The 21,795-nt window shown below is 46.1% G+C and overlaps 1 protein-coding gene across 1 annotated transcript; it reads left to right on the top strand.

The window, feature by feature from the left end:
• The first annotated feature begins 6,453 nt into the window (after nt 1-6,453).
• On the top strand, nt 6,454-21,624 carry LOC115653089 (relaxin-3-like). Its single transcript, XM_030565810.1, has 2 exons — nt 6,454-6,682; nt 19,490-21,624. The coding sequence occupies exons 1-2, from the start codon at nt 6,454-6,456 to the stop codon at nt 19,852-19,854; spliced, it is 594 nt and encodes a 197-aa protein (XP_030421670.1). The 3' UTR covers nt 19,855-21,624.
• The last annotated feature ends 171 nt before the right edge of the window (nt 21,625-21,795 follow it).

Genomic DNA, 21,795 nt, shown 5'->3' with positions numbered 1-21,795 from the left:
ATAGGGTTGTTTTTTTTCAAGGCAGTGTTTTTTCTTTTTAATATTTTATGTATTTACTGCAAATATTTTAATTTCAGTAGTTCTTGTTTATCTCCTAGCATGAAACTTCATGAATTCCTGCTCTTCAATTCTAACTTCATTATTACTTAGTTTGAAAATATCTCTTTCCTCTATAACCAGGGGTTAAGGATCTGGCCTATCGACTATAGTAACATGTTTTTTCAAATTTAAGTACCTACAACTGTATTTAGGCACCTGTATTAAACATGGACTAAGTTTTCAGGCATGCTAGAACACCAACAGCTCATACTGACATCAATGGGAACTGTAAATCAGGCCACTCTTTCTAGCTGCTGAATTATAGGCATCCAAGTTTGCCAGATTTGCTTCAAATTTTACAATAAAAACTTTGATCAAAGTTCAGAAATGCAGGTATCACTAGTTAACAGTGGATATGTTAACACAGCAGAAGCTGTGCAGCTGGCTTGAATCCTGCTACTGTGGGTAGCAATAGCAGTGAAGACAGCACAGGTTTCAGCATGGTTAGTACAAGCTCTGCACGGTCCCTGGTCACTGCCCTGCTCTGAAGCCTATGCTGTGCTGTCTTCACGGCTATTGTTACCCACACTAGATTCAAGCTAGCATGGGTAGGCTAATCTGCATCGTCCAGGGAAGATACTAAACTGATACAGGACCCCGAGCCTAGAAAAAGGAGGTGGGGTTGGAAGTGCCAAGCATGACTGCCCAGGGAGCATCAGTGTGTGTTGACAGGCATAGAAGGGGAGACATAGAAAGAGAATGCTGCGAGAAGCAGGAGCATCTCCAGGCCCCAGCATGCCAAGCGCGTGCTGGGGTGGCAAGCCGGGGGGAGGGGGGAGAGGGTGCTCTGCCTGTCGCCGGTAGGACGGCAGGCGGCTCCAGTGGACCTCCCGCAGGTGTCCCTGCAGACAGTCCGCTAGTCCCATGGCTCCAATGGACCTCCGCAGGCACGCCTGCGGGAGGTCCACTGGAGCCACCTGCCGCCCTTCCATTGACTGGCAGAGCGCCCCTCGTGGCACGCCGCCCTGCTTGGGGTGGCAAAATATCTAGAGCCACCCCTGGCGAGAAGGACAGTCTGCTTGTCCAAATCCAGAGATGGAGGTAACTGGGCCAGATGAAACATACCAAAGCTTGCAAGGAAATTCTAAGGGTTAGCTATGGAGAAATATGCATAGAGACCCTTATTGTTTTTACATTTTGCTCTACGTGCTTTATATGTATGAGTGAATAATGGTTTGTTTTGAAGATGCTGTTTCTGTGACACAGCAAACTTAGCTCCTTCAGGAGCTTGCGGCAATAACTTACAGGTGCCAAAATTATTTTGGCCTATCACATTAACATGGTTGGAGTCTGTCCTTCAGAGATTCAGTCCAAGGGGTTCAACTGAATGATGCTGCCCAGAGAGGGGTGAAGGCAGCATGGTCCAGCTGCACAGGGATGCATGTGAGAGGGACTAAAAGGGGTCTACAATGCAGTTTGCACTGTAACTGACACCACTTCCCCCTCTCTCCCCAAATAAAAGCCAGTATCAAAAATACGCTGCTCTTCTCACTTTGAAACTCAAATGGTCTTAACTGCAGGACTGCCTCCAACATATCACAGACTGATGTTTGTTTATTTGACAGTGAGGCGATATCAACTTGAGGGAGAAGGAAAATACTTGTCTGGGGCCTGACCTAACCTGAGACTAGAACTACCATCCTAACCCTGTTGATTTTTCTCTCCTGTGATATCTGATAGCCATCCTTCCTGAATCAGTGTCACTCAGTTGGCCGCTCTTCACGGGAAAATGGGAGGTAAGTCATAATAAAAAAGTTAAAACTCTATCAGAACATCGCCAGATATTCTGTGCACGATGTGTCTTTCTTGCCCTCATCAAGAAACTCAATTCTTCCAATGCACTGTGGTTCTGATCCACAGTATTATCTGCTCTAAATATCTCCTGGCTGGTTCAGACCTGCCCCATAACTCCCTACCCCATCCTCACAACTCTAGTTCTGACAATGCTCTTTGGGAGCATGGACTAGGGTTTAGAGGAGGCGCATAGTCATGGCATCTAGGTACTTGATGCTCTCTCTTTTTCTGTGTGACCTTGGATTATCTCTCTGTATCTCTGTTTTCCCATTTGTAAAATGGGGATGATGATTCTTACTATAACTACAGCTCACACAGGTACTGTGAGAATATTTATAAAGTGCTTTTAAATGTTTAGATGGAAGCTTCTGGACCTCCTAAACAAACATACCCAAACTAATTGGGCTTGCCTCCCCCTTTATGATTACTAATTATTTGTATTGCACTTGCACCCAGACCGCAACCAGGATTGGAACCCCAGTATGCTGCATATTGTAGAAACATAAAATAAGACCATTCTTGCCCCAGTGAACTTACAGTATAAATGGAGGTAAGATGTGACAGGTAGGTGTGGAACACGAGTTGGGTGGAGATGGAAGATGTTTTTTATTTTCAATTATTTTGTCCTGTTTCTCTGTGCATCTTTCAATAAGTGGTATTTCTTCTTCAACTGATGGTCCCTACTATATTCCACTGAGGCCTACGCATGCACACAATGTGCCTGGGGTCGAATATTTTGAAATAGAAACCTGTGGCTACATAAGAGGGAACTAGGAGGCAGTACTCCTAGATTATAAGAACCACAGTATAAGCCATACATTCAAGAGTGGTGAGAATTTTTTATTCGCTCCATGGATATCAACATGTCACCTTCTGGAGTATGGCCTGAACAGGCCTTTCTGAGATTCTAAAATGCAGTGTAAATCCTGTACAGGTCAGATTTAGAATCACACAGAGAGATCAATTGGGCAAGAGGTAGAGGACAGAACTTTCAGTAATGCCCAAAGCTACAAAACTCCTTACTAGCAGAGATCAGGCTAGCAACTTGATCCATGCGTAGGACATCCTGCAAAACTCATCTCTGTATGGAGGCACACCACACACCACAAACAATGAAGTGGTAGAAAACTCTAGCAGCACTCTGAGGATTTCAGTCCTATTTTGGCCAAAATGTATCATTCATAATCTTGTAGTGGCACTTAAGTCTGGGGTAGTGGGAATTTTAGAAATGGTTATAGATATCACACCATTACACTTCTGTTTCACTCATGGCATTCAGAATCTCTTCCCCTCAGTACAACATGAGTCAAGGTATAACATATTTGCAAATTTGGTGTGATTATGGTAAAAGATCAATTACATTCAAATAGGAACATATTAATCATCACATCATCTAGTGCAACGGCTCTCAACCTTTCCAGACAACTGTACCCCTTTCAGGAGTCTGATTTGTCTTGTGTACCTGCAAATTTCACCTCACTTAAAAACTACTTGCTTACAAAATCAGACATAAAAATACAAAAGTGTCACAGCACACTATGACTGAAAAGTTGCTTTCTCACTTTATCATATATTCATATTCTAGTTGATTTATTTTATAATTATTATACTGACATTTCAGTGTATAGGATATAGAGCAGTATGAATAAGTCATTGCATGAAATTTCAGTTGAGTACTGAATTTGCTAGTGCTTTTTATGTAGCCTGTTGTAAAACTAAGCAAATATCTTGATGAATTGATGTACCTCTGGAAAGAATGTTCAAAGCACCTTATTTGTGTTTCTATTCTGTTTAGGACCAATAAAGAATAGAGACAACTGTACATTATTTTTATTATTGAGCCTGCAAAAACAAACCAACCCTATATAGATAGATAGATTACAATGCAGAGGCATTTACAATTACAGTTATGAGGCAGAGAGAGCAGGACGTGAATGGAAGTGAGCAGGACCTTTCTCTAACTGTTACCCATGCTATTGCTTGTTGCCCAGTGGCATTATGTTAATTTTTTCTTCTTATATCACTACAGTAACCAGCGAAATACGGAACATTTTTACTTTGTCAAATCTGCCTCATATCACTTCCCCCCTTCTTATTACCTGTAACATGCTTTCCTGTGGGGGAAAATATAATGTAATTTCCCAATGCATAGATATCTAACAGATACGTTGATGTTGCTGAGGTCAGAAAGAACTGAGGTTTTGTATTATGATTGGATGCCGTGCTGTACAATTTTGGAGTGTATAGGGTGCAGTCTGTGATTGATAAATTAATTTTAGTAGTTAAAGAAGGATCTAAACTGTACATTTCCTAATTTTTAAAGATAGATGTGGATGGATAGTTCTCTTAAGCAGTTTAACAAACTTTTTCTGTGTGGGAGTTTGTGCAAATAAATTATAAGGACATATTCACCTTACCTAATACTTTCTGAAATCTCATCAGTGACATGCTATTGGGAAAAGGCACAACTGCTCAATGGTTACAAGTGCCAGGAGCCAATACACAACAGTGTACTGTATTACAGAAAGCACAATAATGTTATAGCAAATAAATGTTTTTTGTACACATACTTCCACCAAAAAGACCATCTGAAACTAAGAAAATGGACACCATTAATTTGCAGCAGCTGGACACTTCTGGCACCAAGTATTTTTTAAAAATATTTTAACTGTATTCCAAGATTAATCTCAAAGTTGCATTTATAAATGGCACTCCTTTCTTACAGAGATAGCCACAGCCTGCTTTCCACTACCTACCCTCTCTTTAGCCCTAAAAATGTAAATAAAGGTTGACAAGCCGTTGAAAGGAAAGGGTTACAGCTACATACACAGATCTAGGAAAGATAGGAGGTGCAGCAGTGATTATTTTTGTTTTCTTGGTGGCATGCAGTCCAACATTAAGTACACATGAGGGTTTTTTCCCCTCAAAACTCAAGCGTGAGAGTAACTTGTAAAAAGAATTACTTAGGGTATGGCTACACTTGCACTTCAAAGGGCTGCCGTGGCAGCGCTTTGAAGTTTCGAGTGTGGTCGCAGCGCCAGCGCTGGGAGAGCTCTCCTAGCGCTGCACGTACTCCACATCCTCTATGGGTGTAGCTTGCAGCGCTGCTTACACTGAGGCTTTACAGCGCTGTATGTTGCAGCGGGGAGGGGGAGTATTTTTTCCACACGCCTAGGCGCAAAAGTTGCAGCGCTGTAAAGCGCCAGTGTAGCCATGGCCTTATACTGGAACAACATACTGACTATACTAGGCCATGGCTACACTGGCGCTTTACAGTACTGCAACTTCCATGCTCGGGTGTGAAAAAAACACCCCCCTGAGTGCTGCAAGATACAGCGCTGTAAAGCCTCAGTGTAAACAGTGCCACAGTGCTGGGAGCGCTGCAAGCTACACCCGTAGAGGATGTGGAGTACTTGCAGCGCTGGGAGAGCTCTCTCCTGGCGCTGTGACCACACTCGGCAGCGCTTTGAAGTGCAAGTGTAGCCATACCCCTAGTAACATTTCTACTCATTTCTTATGACTAAACATAATTTTGCTGCTTTGCTATTGCCTATATAATTCTATTACAAATACGTGAACACAAAAAATATATTACTCTAATTTGTTAACTTGCAATACAACTATTTTAGCTGTTTTTCTTGTGTGTAGATTTGTTTTGAATAGCTTTCCTGCATGTGATTAACAACTTCTGTGACTTTGCCTGCTGTTAGAATTAAATTAATGGCAAATGATTGAAAGAGTGTTGGTTATGCCTGCTGTATAAAAGTTGGTTGAAAGTTACAGGATTTATATAGCAATGCTTCTTTACGACGCACTCCTCAAGCTATTATGCCTGTATTCAGGGGTGGTTGTGGATGATGCAAAAGTAACTGTAGGGAAATGTGACTGAAAGGAACATGCTGCGCAGGAAGAGGTTATTGTTTTAACATCACTTGTACTAGGTGTTTATCAGTGTCAAGTTACTGTCAGCTCGGGCCGATGTGCTCTTCATCGCTCTACCCCACTACCTTTACCAGCCTGATACGGTCAGTCCCTTGCTGCCCGCGGGCACTATATTCAGTCGGAGTCAGAAGAGCCGGGGGTAGGTAGTCTTACAGCCACAGCGGGTGGCTGAGCTGGAGGAGCAGAGCACTCCGCGGCCGTGAGCGCTCCACGGGGCAATTCTGGTAGATGCAACACGGTCCAGCAGTAGCGCTGGCACCACGGGCGTGGGGGACAGCAGGGCGCCCCCTGCGACCCGCACTGCAAAGGCGAGGGTGTGCGGGACAGCGGCTGGTGCTAGCGCTGCTCCTTTAGGGCTGGTTTGCAAAGGCGGGAGGGGAGGGCAGGGCAGGGCTCCCCAGTGTGGCTGTGGGGTTATTATGGGAACGCGGGCACGCGGCGCAAGCCAATAGCACAGCGCGGCCAGGCGGGGGGAGGCGGTGGCTAGCGGAGCTGTGCGCGTGGCTGACTCAGCGCCTGCCGCGCTCGGCACTGTATATAAGCGGGAGTCAGCGCAGCACGAGGCGGTGTGTGGCAGCCTGGCGGGCGGGTGTGAGGGCGGGTCCGGGCCGCGCCAGGATGGGGCTGGGGCTGCGGGTGCTGTACGCGGGGCTGCTGTTAGCGGGGCTGCCGGCAGAGCTGGGCGCGCAGGGCGTCCCGGCTGCAGCAGCGGTGCCCCGCGGCGGGGGCGGCGAGTACGGGGTGAAGCTGTGCGGCCGGGAGTTCATCCGCGCCGTGATCTTCACCTGCGGCGGGTCCCGCTGGAAGCGACTGGCCCTGCAGGCGGAGGAGCCGCTGCCTGGCGCTGGTGAGTGACCGGGAGCGCGGAGGTCGGGGTGCGCCCCCCGGCTGCAAAGGGAGGGGCTGGCACGAGCGGGGCACCGCGCTGGGACCTGCTCCCCTGCAGCCCGGCTCGAGGTGAGGTGAGCGGGCCGGGCTCGCACCCGGCGAGGTGGCCCTTGTACGGCCGGGGCCGGGACAGGGGAGGCGGCTGCTGATTGGACGGAGCAGAGTTAGGCGCAGTCTCCGCTTTTCAGTCTTTTGAAAGCGAGAAACTACGTCGCCCGCCTCCTCCCCCCCCCGGGCTACGGCCGATGAGGGGAAGCGGCCAACTTCCCTGTCTGGCCCTGCCCCTCGTTCCTGGGGAGCCTGCTGCGCCCTTGGCCCGGGGACCAGCGCGGTACGCGCCGGGAAGGGTGAGACACGAGCCTGGGACGTGGCCGTCCCTGCTCCCGCGCACCTCTGCTCCCGCTGCGTTAGCTGCGGCCATTCGCGGGCTGCCCTGGCCGGCTGAAGTCATTACCATTCGCCTGTGCTCACGTGCTACCCTCATGGACCCCATCCAAGTACCCAGGAGGGAGCGAGACCCTCTTCCTCCATTTCCCAGCTCCGGCCCCCGGCGAACGTGGCACGGTTCTCCCCAAGCTTCGCTGCTACTCGCAGGCCAGGGCAGGGAAACCCCTCGTTCTGCCCAGGAAGCTTGGCTGACTGTCAAGCAACGGCTTGGGGAAACAGGGCTGCTGCACACCTACAACTTAGGCGGACCTAGCTCTGTTGCTCAAGGGGGAGAAAAATTCACACCCTCGAGAGAGGTAGCGAAGCCCATCTTAGCCTTGGTCTAGACACTGCTGTGCTGACAGAATTATTCTGTTGCTGTAGCTTCTGCCTCTTAGAGGGTGGATTAGCCACAGTGACAGCAAAACCCCTTGAGTCACTGCAGCACGTGCCTAACACAGCTGTAATGCCACAGCAGCTGTAGTATGGGCAAGTGCTCAGTCTTCTCTCTGCTTAGACTCCAAACAAGTGAAATTAACCACATACTTGTTATGGGCACACACTTTAAAGAAAGCTCTACTACTTACCCCCCTCTTCCATCTTGAATATGCTGGTAAGGGGGGTGCAGCTGATGCCACTTGGACTGACTGAAGAGCAGGAACAGAGCACTGTCACAAATCACCTAAAAACCCACAAACACATGGGGTCACTTCTACTTTGCTAATGATGGACATGTTCAAATAAATGCTTCTATTAGTGAAACTTGGTTAATCCATCATCCCAGGAAAAACAACAACATTGAATCATGGCTATGCTCACAGCATTTCTCCAGTGCAGCCACCAGGGGCTTTTCTTGGGCCACAGCCTTCTGGGTGGGGATTTGGGGGTGAGGGAGGGGGCAAAGAAGCAGCCCTTAACCAGGGTCAGCCAGCAGTAGTTAGGCCCCGCCCCACTCGAGCCACACAAGCTGGAGGAGCAGGCAGCCAGTGAGCTCCCTACCTTTACGAGGGCAGTGGGATCAGGCTTCAGCCCTTGGGTGGCAGGCTCCAGCCACAGGGCTTCAGGCTTTGTCCCTGGGCCCTGTCCCCTGGCATTGGACTTCAGGCTCCGTTCCCTGACTGCATGGTAACAGGCTCTAGGTCCAAGCTCTCTCCCGGCTCCCTCCCTCGGTGCCCCATCACCCCTATTGCCTGTGTACTCACCTCCCCATCCAGGGCTTAATTTGTCCCCAGGCTTGCCGGGGCTGAGTAAATCTGCTGTGAAAAGTGATACAGGTCTGTCGCATCTTACAAGCATTTAACATGCACAATTTCAGCTTTACACGGTTGGCAAAACCAAAAAAAATATAAAAATTAATATTGTACTTACAGTGCAGGCAATTCCGCCCGCCCTTCAACTCAATGCAATTTTGACTATACGCAGTTTTCGCTTTACGCGCTAACTGTGGAACAGAACCCCTATGTAAGATGAGACTCACTGTACTAATAAACATACAAATATCACTTTTCATAGCACACATAGGCGATAGCAAGTCTTGGCAAAAGAAACAATAAGAAAAAAAAACAAGAACATTCAAAGTACCTTATTTGCGTTTCTATGCTGTTTAGGTCCAATAAAGAATAGCAACAACTGTACATTATTTTTATTATCGAGCCTGCAAAAAACAAACAACCCTAAATTGGTAGATTACAATGATTTGGACATGTATATGTGCATATGTTTGTTTTTCCTAAAGTTAATTAAGTATATTAGGGAAAAATTGTCAGAGGGGCCATCAGCAATAATTGATGGCCGCACTCTGAGGCCACCAAAAATTTGTTGAGAACCCGTGTCATAAAAGGTGTATTTGCTTAAAGATTAAACACTTCCACTGTTGTTCAAGTCATGTTAAAATGATTTCTATTGTGTATTCAGAAGTCAGAAATAGCAACCGACTCCAAAGCACTTCCTAAGACTTCTGGATTAGTCAACCTGTTCTGTATTTATTGTTAGTGTTTAGGAGTTTTAACAACTAACTGTTGAACAAAGTACACATTTATGACCATGTCTCTGTAGTCACATTATTTCCTGGGTTTTTTAATTGTATTATAGCAGTACCCAAAACCCGCACACATGGATCAAAATCCCATTGTGCTAGGCACTGCAGAAGCATAACTCAAAGACTGTCTCTGCTCCAAAGAGCTTACAATGTAGCCTTTTACTTATTAATCTAACTAAGAGATTGTCCTGCATACAGACAAACTGTTATAGTTCATAACTATTCATCAGCTTGATGCACACACAAAGGCATTGTTTCTACCTGATACTTAGTTTGTACATTTATATATCACATAATTGATAAGCCACATTGAAAGCATTATTTTAACAATGAAAAAAACTATTACCATAATATTTGCCACAGATGTGCTAATAAGGGTGTGCTGTGTTTGGCCACTGACTATTCTGACAGCCTGGTCTTACCAAGTGCCTGCTGGAGCATGAAATACACCTTCTGAGCTGAAAAACCAAATAACATTACTCCACTGTCTTGTTGTCTCCCCAAATTTATTTCAGCATTCCGCATGTCACAAATAGAGAAGTTCCTTTTCCTGTCTAAAAAAATGTAACACTGCTGACATAACTGAAGTGAAAGGTGTAAGAGTAACAGGGTGAAATTGCTTTTTTGGGAGGGCTGTTGAGTGGGGAGAGTCAGACTCCAAGACTTGAAGACTACTTTGTGGAGCTGAGAATTGGAAAGTGATTCCTTTTTTCAGTAGTACATTATAGAACAAGTCATATTTGGTCCCATTCTTATTTAGCAGGGTACAATTAACTCTTACGGACTTCAACAGGGGTTACTGTGTTTTGTGGCAAGAGAACTTGAGTGTAAATCCACAAAGGGACTTGTGTGATGAAAGCTGAATATTGCAATGCTTAAGTTTTTAGGCACTTAGCTACCTCAGAATCCTCAGATCCTGAGTTAAGCATCTAGGCTCTGTATACAGTGCATGGAAAGATTTACACACCTGGGAATGGGATCCACAAAAACCAGCATGGTGGTGGTGGTGGGGAGTTGAAGAGTAGGGTGTGTCTGAAACCCCACCTCTTTCAGGGAGTTAGATGCCCAAGCTCAAGCTAGAGGAAGGCACTTAAGGTCCGCAGCCAGAAACCCTGTTCTGATATCGGGCACCTAATCTGTTTCTCGCAAGAACAGCGACGGTGCACATTTAACTCCACACAAAATGGTTGGGGGTGGAGGGTGCGAGAGAAATAGAGCAACTCCCTTATAACCTTTAGCCCAGTGGTGAGGGCACCCTCCCAGATGTGCGAGTTCCTGATTTTCCCTGAAGAAGAGGGATTTGGATGGGGGTTTCCCATCTCTCACGTGAGTGTCCTAACTATTGGGGTCTGGAATACTCTGCTGTGGCTCTCTCTGAAGTTTTCTTATTTAAGCTATTTAATTTTTTTATAAATAATTAAATATTGGACCAAAGAGTGAGAGAATGGCTCAATAGTCCATTGCTGAGGGTACTCATCTGAGATGTGGTGAGTGCCCTCACCACTGGACTGAAGCGTGAGGGACGTCTACATCGCTTGTCCCTGATCTCCCCACTGTGTGTGTAGAGTTAGGTGTGCTTTGAGAACACTTACCTGATTGGGCCTTGCAGGTGAGATAGGCAAAGGACCCCACTGGGATTTAGGCATGAGATTGAGATAGGGTGACCAGACATCCCAATATTAACACATTTGTCCCATGTCCTGACTGCACATCGGTTGGGACGCCCTTTGTCCCGATATCGCAGACCACTCACTGGCATGGCAGTGCTTCCTGGGGCTGCTCCCAGCAGAGCACCTGCCCACCAGCAGGAGCCGGCAGTGCTGGCGGCCCCTAGGCACAGAGACAGAGGGGGTCTCCGTGTGCTGCACCGGCTCCCTCCTGCCCAATCAGAGCTGCAGAGGTGGGGCTTTCAGGCGCCGGCAGCAGGCAGAGAGCCCTTCCCCCCCACCCCCCAACCCAACCTGACCCTATGAGCCAGAGGAACCTGTTGGATGCTTCCTGGGAGCCGCCGCTGCCTGGCTCCAGGCGGCTAGAGGGGGCCCTGGCACTTCTTCGCCCCACAGACCACGTAGCTCCACTCCCCACTCACCGTGTGGACAGTTCCCTACAGCATGTGGGCTCTGTTCACTGTCAGGCGCCATGTGCACCAGCGGGATAAATAGCTCCCCAGCCCCCCACTATGCTGCCTCCACACAGCTGCCCTGCCCAGGCTGCTGCCTGACAGCAGCCGTGACCCAGTGAGGGCATTTGGGCAGGGCTTGCAGCCTGCAGCGGCGAGAGGCAGGGAAGGCAACAAGAGGGCCATGGCAGAGAGCAGGGGTGGGTAGTGCCTCAATGTGGTGCAGTTTCCCATGTGCCCCCTGCAACTATCTCCTGCAGTGGGGGTGGGGGTGATTATAAAGCCAGGTGGGAGAATCAGTGGCCACTTTGGGTGAGTCTGCACCACAGTTTAAGCACAGGGTTAGTGGGACTTGAGTCAGCTGAGCTGTGTTAGGGAGCCCTGGGCTTAGGGTGACCAAAGGTCTCAATATTAGAGGCTTTGTCTTGTATATGCAATTATTCCCCTCCTCCAGCCCCCCAACCATGAAAAAAGAGTGTCCCGATTTTTTACACTTGCTATCTGGTCACCCTAGATTGAGATGTGCACCTATCCAGAGGCAGAAACCATGGGGACTTTTACAGTCACTTCCAGAATTGGTGACAGCTGAGCAGGTGTTGTGGGGATCTAAGTGGTGCCTAAATTTTGGAGCCAGGCGCTTGAGTCCTTTTGGGGAACTGGGTCTTGGTCCCTGTATCGTTACTCAGTTAATTTTTTCCATGCCAGGTATGATAGCTTCCTCACATCTGAATGCTATATTATTTGGTTACTTAGAGCTGGTCTTCATGAACATTTAGTTCTCAGCAAGCTGGGGTGTGAATCTGCCAGGGACTGTCCATGTGGACCCTGATGCCATTCATTTCAAACAGTCAGCAGGGTCCACATGGACACTTAGTTTGTAGCAGGCTAGTAGGGGGACGATTCACATCGTAGCTTGCTGCAAACTAAATATTTGTGTAGACAAGCACTTATATGGATCAAGGATTTTATATTTTGTTTAGGCAAAATTCCTTTATCAACATATGTAATACAAAATAGATCAATAATATTTGCACAAAGTTAAAAAGATGTTCTGCAACACTACTAAGGTCCCCATCATACTGTATACACTAGATCATATACAGGTATTTAAATGGATGGAGAAGGCTAGACTTGCTCTTCTATTTATTGGGTTAATTTATTCTGAAAGATCTTTTTAAAGAAAATTGTCATCATGTAAAAGGGATTAATTGTAAATACTAATTGAATAAGAAAATTATATCTTGAAAAGATTTCCTTTGGAGTAATGCAATTTAAAGGTTATTTTATTTACACTAGCCATTAAACCTGTTACTGTAAAATCAGTTCAAGACATGTACGTACTCTGAACTATAACCGGCATCAGTAAAACAAGTGCTTAAGCAAATACTGAAATTTCTAATAAACTGGGGTGAAAGAGCAGCTCTGCAAATGTGTGACAAGAGCAGTGTCCTTGTGAGAAAGTTGTACAGACTTGGGGCAGTCAGTGCAATCCTCAAGCATCAGAAAGTTCCTTCTTGATAGTACGCACCTAACTTATTCTGCTGTATTTGAAGTATTCAATATGTTTTTCCCATTTATCTGAGCAGCAGGGTAGAAATGGACATGTACTTTTGTAATAGCTGGATGGCTCAGGAAAATCAGATAATTTGATTTAGCCTTGTGTTCTGAAATATAATCCATCAGAAACAGATCAAATCAAAGGAAAAGGTACTTTTTTTAAAAAAAGGTGACAGCACTACATGTACTAGGGCCATCTAAGAACCTTAAACCTATAACTGTTTTATTTTCTGCATAGTCTCCTGCTTTGACCTCGCTCTTAGCTAAAGGCACAGCCATGCTTTCAACAGCAAGTCATCAGCATTCATGCCACAGTAGCTTCTGTAAGATAAAAATTTAGGTAGATAAGGGTTTGCCTCAAAAATATGCCTTCTCACTCCAAACTTGGATGGATGCACTATCATCCAGTATTAGGGTCTCTGAACGGGATTGAGATGGAACTGATCTTGATAAACAGACTGCATCATGAGTGCTCATGGGCTCACAGCATTAATCCTTCAGAGTTTATGTGGACTTTCAGTCATTCAATTTCATGGCAGCCATAAGAGCTTTTGTCTTAAAAGCTATCAAACTACATGGTTCCCAAAACCTCTGAGGAAGAATAGGCATATTAACAGCCCATTATCAATGACTTGGAAGGATATAGTAGTCGAGGAGAAACTATAGGTATGGTGCTTCCCCAAGTAGCATGTTAAGTATGGGGGCTAAGGTTCTATTTTGCACCTCTAAGAGGTACAATACAGATCCCTCAGCCTAGAGAAGTGGGGTGGGCAGGCTGAGGGCTTGTCTACATCACAAAGTTGCAGCGCTGGTGAGGGGGTTACAGCGCTGCAACTTAGGAGGTGTACACATCTGCAGGGCATCACCAGCGCTGCAACTCCCTGTTTGCAGCGCTGGCCGTACTCCCGTTTTGTCTCGGGTGTAGAGGATCCAGCGCTGGTGATCCAGCGCTGGTAATCAAGTGTAGACACTTACCAGCGCTTTTCTTGACCTCCGTGGAATAAGCAGGTATCCGAGCATACCTGAGGAAGCGTCTGGTAATCAAGCAGGTCTCCTTCCCCGGTTTGCAGGGGGGTTTGGGGAACGCGAGAGCAAACCGCGGCGAAGCTGGTCTCCTTCCCCGGTTTGCTCTCGCGTTCCCCGAACCCCCGTGCAAGCAGGTCTCCTTCCCTGCGGTTTACAGGGGGGTTCGGGGAACGCGAGAGCAAACCGCGGCGAAGCTGGTCTCCTTCCCCGGTTTGCTCTCGCGTTCCCCGAACCTCCGTGCAAGCAGGTCTCCTTCCCTGCCGTTTGCAGGGGGGTTCGGGGAACGCGAGAGCAAACCGCGGCGAAGCTGGTCTCCTTCCCCGGTTTGCTCTCGCGTTCCCCGAACCTCCGTGCAAGCAGGTCTCCTTCCCTGCGGTTTGCAGGGGGGTTCGGGGAACGCGAGAGCAAACCGCGGCGAAGCTGGTCTCCTTCCCCGGTTTGCTCTCGCGTTCCCCGAACCCCCCTTGAAGCCGCCCAACAGCGCTGCAGTGTGGCCACATCTAACACCACTTGCAGCGCTGGTTGCTGTAAGTGTGGCCACTCTGCAGCGCTGGCCCTATACAGCTGTACTAATACAGCTGTAACAACCAGCGCTGCAAAATTGTAGATGTAGACATACCCTGAGGTGACTAAGCCACTTTTGTACTCTCCTGCTCCTGGCAATGCTTCAGGGGCTGGAGCAGCTCTAATGTTACTTAGCTGTAGGGGCTTGTTTAAGTTATGGCAGCCTCTCTTCACTGCAGCACTGCCTAGAAGAGCCCAGCCATGCTTCCTACACTAGGGCTTTGGAAGGAGTACTTATGTCTGTCTTATGCAGTCCCTGTGCTAGGGAAATCCTCTGTTGATGGGATACTGAGCTTTTAGAGCCCCATAATACCGCTCCATCCTGTTTACCTCATGGAAAAAGGCTGAAGCTGGGGTGACAGTCTTACCCAGTACATGCAGTTTTTTGCATATCACTCCATTCTGGTTGGGTATACTCACAAGTTTTAAATAAAAATTAATACATTTTGTTGAAATGACTTGTCTTCAGAGGACTTAGTTCAAGACATGGATGAAGTTTAAAACCAAATCTGTTCATTTGAGGCAAAGCAGCCTCTTAAGTATTCTTTTCCCCCAAAGGGCACTTTTCTGCCATGCTCCTAGTTCAGTGCCTGAATTGATTTTGCTGAAATTATAAAGAAAAACGTTATTTAGGGCCCCAGGAGTAGATAAGAGAAACTGTAATACAAAAGGATTTTGTCTACTATGAAAGGAAGGGAAAATAGGGATTTCACATGGAATGGCTTTTACAGTCTAGGTTGGTGATGCTTGTGGTATCCCCACACTGACTGTGCTTACACTTATATGAGGGAAACTTTTCATTGATAGATTTCATGAAACAGGTGGTTATCCTGCTTTGTTCTTTTAGCCACCCACAGAAGTTCCCAAATTGTGGCTTGCACAGAGTTGGTGTGTAACTAAGCTGCTAACCTTCCTTCTTTCCAGTTGAGAGAAACAGAGCAGATGGGAGGGAGAGATTAAACAAAGAGCCAAAGTATTAGTTGAAAATATATAAATACTTCCTGAACATTACCCTATGTAAGCAACTGGTAGTGTCTGCAAATAAGGCACTTAGCGGGGTGGTTACCCTGCTCCTACCCTGAAGGGCTTAAAACAGCCCTGGGAGAGGGCTGTGGCAGGGAAAGCAGCCAGTAGATTGGTTGGGGAAGCCGCCGCAGCTGAGCCACACCCCAATCAGGCCTCTAAGCTAGCCCTGTATAAAAAGACTGGGAGCCAGGCACTCAGCAGTCTCTCTCTGCGTTCAGAGAAAGGCCTGGCTGCAGGGAGTATCTGGAGTGGGGCAGGGCTGGGGAAAGGCCAAGGGAGCTAGGGAGCTCTGGCCTAGGAAAGCCCCAGGCTGCAGGCCTGGTAAGGTCTATTAGGTACTGGATTGAAGGGGCAGCCCATGGGCAGCCAGAGGCAGCAGGTCCAAACCCCTTGTTGCCTGTGATGATTGGCTGATAGACTGCAGTCCCCGCCAGGGTGCGGGGGCTAGACAGTGACTGGCTGTAGCCACGACTGAGGCGATGTGGGGCTAGGGGTTCCTCTGGATGGGGAGACCCAGAGAGAGTGGGTTACTGCCAGGGGGCAGCACCCCAGACAACAGGGTACCAGGTCTGTGAGGGACACAGGGGGCCAAGCGGTAGTGGGACACCAGCCTGCAGAGAGTGCTCTGGAGGCTGGAAACGCTAATTCCCAGAGACAACCAGCAGGAGGTGCTGCAGGGGTGAGTTATGCACCCTTACAGGGACAGTGTTCATGCAATCAAGAATAGTAGTCAATAAGAACTGAAAAGGCGGTCCACACAGTAGGAAGCTTGCAAACCTCTAGGATGGTGCTTCTACACAGCAACATTTTTGATAGAGCCATTTTGACATTTATACTCGTCACACTTTACAATCATAGATGTATGTTCTGTGTCTCCTAAAGCATCTGCCATGTTGCTTAGCGCAGATCGGAAATGTTGAGTAACTAAATGAGTTTGGAATGGAATGGATTTGGAGGACAAACACAAATATGATGTTTGTGGATTCTTCTCCACAACTGAGGGAATCTACTTGTACATGAGATGTGATAGAAAGCTGTTCAATCTTGCAAGACTCAGAGCTAAATCTGAGGCTTAGGAGGCCCTTATCCAACAATACCTCTTTGCTAATGACGCAGCAGTGACAACCCACACAGAAGCTTGTCTCCAAAACCTTATGGACGGTTTTTCTAAAGCCTGCCACGACTTACCCTAAGCCTAAAAAAGACACACATAATGTACCATTATGGAGCTGAGGAAGCACCCTCCATCAAGATCAACAACTCTAAACTTGAAGTGGTGAATGAGTTCACATACTTGGGAGTCCACTATCACAGTCAACCTTTCACTTGAAACGGAACTCAATATCTGCACTGGAAAAGTTGCTACAACAATGTCTAAACCAGTGGTTCTCAAAGTTTTGTATTGGTGACCCCTTTCACATAGTAAGCCTCTAAGTGTGACCGCCTGATAAATATTAAAAAGTGTTTTTAATTTAACACCATTATAAATGCTAGATGCAAAGTGAGGTTTGGAGTGGAGGCTGACAGCTCGTGACCCCCATGTAATAACCTCGTGACCCCCTGAGGGTCCCAACCCCCCAACTTGAGAACCTCTGGTCTAGACTGAACACGAGGGTATGGCAAAACAACAAACTGATAGACCACACAAGATCTGTGTGTATCATGCATGTGTTATCAGCACACTTTTGTATGGGAGCAAGACATGGACCTTATACTCTCATCAAGAAAAGAGGCTCAACAGCTTTCAGATATATTGCCTTCGTCAAATCTTGGGCATTTCCTCGACGGACAACGTCACCAACACTGAGGTGCTCAAGCAGGCCAGCATACCCAGCATGCAAACACTCCTCAGACAGAGATGCCTCTGCTGGCTTGGGCATGTTTGCCGAATGTATGATGGGTGTAACCCAAAGAAGATCCTCTATGGCAAACTGGCATCTGGGAAAAGACCCAAAGAATGCCCAAAATTGTGTTCAAGGATGTGTTCAAGTGAGAGCTCAAAGAAATGGATGTGGACAAATGGAAAGATCACACTCAAGACCACAGCCTTTGGAAACAAGAGCATAACAAAGGTCTCCAGAGTTATGAGAGGAAGCTGTCCAGCTCAGCAAAGGAGAAAAGAACTTGCAGAAGGCAGAGCCCAAAGGGTCGAAACATCACTTAAATGTGACAGATGCAGCAGAGATTCTCTCTCTCTCAAGTGAGTCTCTTCAGCCACAGCTGCGGCTGCCATAAAACCAACTGAGTAAATTCTCTCTCTCTGGGTGGATACCCATGGTCCTCTCAAGACCAAAGAATACCTACTACTGTGGGTCAGAAAAGTGTTGGGGAGGGCACTTACTCAGTTGGACCATCGTTAAAGACCTCATCCCAGATGTTGCAAAAAACTCTGGTACAACAAATTCTTGTAACCACGACTCAGTGCTTGTGTGGCGATACAAAGTATTATACTGGCGTTGCAAGTTCAAGACAGTCCAATTAACTATCCAACACACACTTTGCTATAATAGATGATCCAGGCATAGGGTTAAGAGCACAGCTGTGGACCATTACCTTCTCTCAGCCAGTCAATCCCTAGGATAGCTTTTCTCAAACTGGGGTCTGCGAGGGTACTCCAGGGGCTCCGTGGGTCCCACTATCAGCTCAACTCTTCCCCTTCCCTTCCAGCACCTCATGCACACCAAGGAACAGCTATTCAGCAGGATGTAGGTGGTGCTGGGAGGTAGGGGGAGGAGCAGGGAGCACTCAGGGGAGAGGGCGGAATCAGGTCTGAGGCCACCAATCCAGCTGATCAACTCCTCCCTCTCCCTCCCAGTGCCTCCTGTAGGCTGGGGGACAGCTGTTTAGTGGCGTGCAGGAGGCACTGGGAGGGAGGAGGAGGAGTGGGGATGGGTGGAAATAGGCATGGAAGAGGAGGGGGAAGGGTGGAGTGGGGGCAGGAAGAGGTGGGGCTTTGGGAAGAGGTGATGTGGGGGCAGGGCCTGGGGCTGAGTGGTGGGTTTGGGGGGGCCATGAAAAATTTTAAATCAAAATGAGGGTCCTTGGATTGCTAAAATTTGAGAAATGTTGTCCTAGGAAATTGCCTGTATCTCACAGCTGCTTAATTACTCATTATAGAAGAATAGCACACAGGTGGTGACTTCTCACCTAAAACTGCATGGTGTCCTTGTGGAAAAAGGATGTCTCATCAAGTATGTCACTTACAGCAGCCACACTGTTGTAGTTATGCTAAGTACATGTTTATTACAAAACTAGCCTGTTTAAAACAAAGGTTAAATAAAAACAACCCTGTCAGCCAGGGTAGTGGGAGTGCTGTTCTTGTTGTCTTGTGTTTAGATAATGATTAAGGCTACGTGTTACACATGGGTATTTTTAGTAAAAGTCATGGACAGGTCACGGGCACTAAACAAAAAATCGATGGCATGACTTGTACTATACCCCTGACAATCTTAGGAGTGCTACGGGTGTGCGGGGAGGGGACACCATGGGTGCTGGAGGGAGGTGGGGTTGGCAAGCTGTCTATCTTGCTTCTTGGAAGTGGTGACATATCCCTCCATAAACTCCTAGCTCCGCACGCTGCCAGCTCCGCAGCTCCCATTGTCCGGAAACGGTTACCAATGGGAGCTGCGGGGGCAGTGCCCAGGGGCGGAGGCAGGGACATGTTGCTGCTTCTGGGGAGACCTCCCCAGCTAAGTGCCACCTAGAGCCCTTGCCCCTTCCATATGTCAACCTCCTGGTCCTTCCCACACTCAAACTCCTCCTACTGCTTGGGGGGAGTGGTACGAGGCTGCCCCAGCAGCGGCTGATGCAACTGGCCCAGGGGCTGCCTAAGCAGGGGATTCCGTGACTTCTGTGACCTCCATGATAAACTCACAGCCTTAATAATTATTCATTATTAGGTGAATGATTTTGATGCAACTTCTAACCATGACCTTCCACCCTTAGGAACACTATAATTACCCCTAACAACTTTCGAATTAAAAAGAAAATCTTCATTTTTATTTTAACAGATTCTTCTCAAGCCACCAGTAACAAAGAACTGGACAACTTGAAGTTGCAGTCATTCTTAGGTCCTGGATTGGAGCAGCTGCAAAGAGCCAGTGTACCACTTGGACAGCTGATATTGAAGGATTTGTTTAGTTTATATGATTACAATGAGTATGTACCCATGTCAGATGACTTCAGTGAATATGTTCGCCAGGTTGAGGATGCTGCCTGGAAGAACAGAGGTGGAACAGGGATTGCCAATCCCATGAGGTCAAACAGTTTTCCTTGGGCCAAGTATCCCAGAAGAAAACGAGACTTCTCAATGGGGGTAGCAGGAGTGTGCTGCAAATGGGGCTGTACCAAAGCTGAGATCAGTACAGTATGCTGAGATTAAAATTGTGTTTCTGTATTTATTTTAGACATATGAACTCAATGTCAGTTGCAGTGATGCCTGATCAAGTACTGCATGTAGGGAGCAAAACAGTCTCAATAACATGGCAATTTTGTCTGCAAGCAGCTGTATATGTTATGTTTTTTCTCTAAAAACTCAAACGTATGGTAATCAGAACTTTGTTTTACTGCAGTAACTTTTGCTCTAACTGTGTTAGTAAACTTTACTTTCGTGTTTTAAGGTTGTGTCTTTAACATTATAAGACGACTTTCACACCACCTCTTTGTAACACTTCAGGGAGAAACCTCAATGGTAATTAAAGTATGTTACACTATATAAATGCAATAGAGTTGTTTTTCCCATTGGAAACAATACCTAGGGAATCCTTTAAAGAGCTGAGACTTTGACCAATTCTAGCTGATAGGGTGTTCTGTAACTTGAAACTCAAATAATACCAAGTTGGCTAACTGGCTTCTATGCCACACTAACAGAAGTTAGTAAGAGGATCTAGTACAACATCCAGACCATCTCCATCTAATTACAGAATTATTTCCTAAATACCACATTTTAAAACAATTTTCTCATTCAGCTTAAACTTCCCTTTGAAGTCTTTCCTACTTGTATATCTCTGTACTGCCCTGAATAATTAATCTCTGGTTAAAGAATTAACATCTCAAGGAATCTAGGTTTATCTTGTGCCATCTGTTCCTCACTTGTTGTTTAGCCAAGCTGTTAGATATTTAGCACCCTTAATCTATTCATACTTGTTCTATGAACACCTTCCTATTTATCTACATTTCTAGAATACTGCAGTATTCAGTTGTGTGCAATATTCCAGATTTACTAACTACTGTTTCATTTGTCTTCCACTGTTACTTTTGTCTTAATGGTCGTGGTATCCAGATTTTTTTCTTTATTCTCTTCAGATATACTAACTTATTTTCTTCTAATATTTGTAACCATTTGAAGTCCCTCTAAATTCTGGTATTTACAATGCATCTTCACTTATTGTAACTTTGAAATTAGTGTTACATACCTCCTACTTCAAGACTAGTGAAAATGGCAGTGAATAGTTGCCAGTGTAAGTACCAGACGTAACACCAATTGCTGTAGCACTACAATTACTGAAGACTATTTATGATGACTGTTTGTTTAGTCTTTCGGCTAGTTTTCAATCCATGTACATTTTTAACAATTAAATTAGATAATTTAAATGAATGCTTCACTAAATCAATAGTGTATCTCCCACGTTCCCTTCATCCTCAAATTTTGTAATTATTCCCATCAACTAAATTTCACTGATAAGAGTGAAAACTCCATGGTATTTTAAAAGAGGATGGGAAAAACAGCTGTTAAATGTGGATATTATCAACCTTTAGCTTTCATAACATTTACATTTCAATGGGATGGCAATTTATAGCACTAACTGTTAAATATGCTTTTCTTCTACTATACATAGCTGCAGTGAATGAGAGTTGCTCTGGGAAGGGTAACTGTAAGTGATAGTGTATGTTCACTGTAGCTCCCACTGCTAGTTAAGGGTGCTTTTTTTTCCTTTCTATTCTAAACCCTGCTTCCAGTCACTCATTTTAATTAATTTTTCAAGTTTCAGGCTGAGTTTTTCTAGACTTAGCATCTAATAAAGGAGAAGGGGTAGAGTTTGAGGAGAAATGCTTCCCCTAATTTTGATTAGGAGCAAGTGGGGAAGGAGGGAGCAAATTCTCTCTCAATTTCACACTTAGCAGTTCTACTACAGAAACATCTATAGCAGAGAGCTGAAATTTGACACAGAAAATAGCCTGTACCAAATTTCTTAAGTGCTTTGAGAAAAATATATTCTAGTTTGATTAAATTATGATCATTTGAAAATTGCTCTGTATGTACCATCCATCTTAACAAAACATGTTCTCTGCTAAACTTGTAAAGTGAAAAACTGAG

Source organism: Gopherus evgoodei, chromosome 6 (genome assembly GCF_007399415.2).
Source record: "Gopherus evgoodei ecotype Sinaloan lineage chromosome 6, rGopEvg1_v1.p, whole genome shotgun sequence".
Taxonomy (NCBI): domain Eukaryota; kingdom Metazoa; phylum Chordata; order Testudines; family Testudinidae; genus Gopherus; species Gopherus evgoodei.
Note: the sequence above shows the minus strand (reverse complement) of the source record. Positions and strands in the feature narration are given on the sequence as shown.

What these genes read in the sequence shown, in the direction of transcription:
- LOC115653089 (XM_030565810.1), top strand. Translation starts at nt 6,454, where the DNA reads ATGGGGCTGGGGCTGCGGGTGCTGTACGCGGGGCTGCTGTTAGCGGGG. An exon ending in GGAGCCGCTGCCTGGCGCTG is followed by an intron (nt 6,683 to 19,489) that starts GTGAGTGACCGG and finishes TTATTTTAACAG; the next exon opens with ATTCTTCTCAAGCCACCAGT.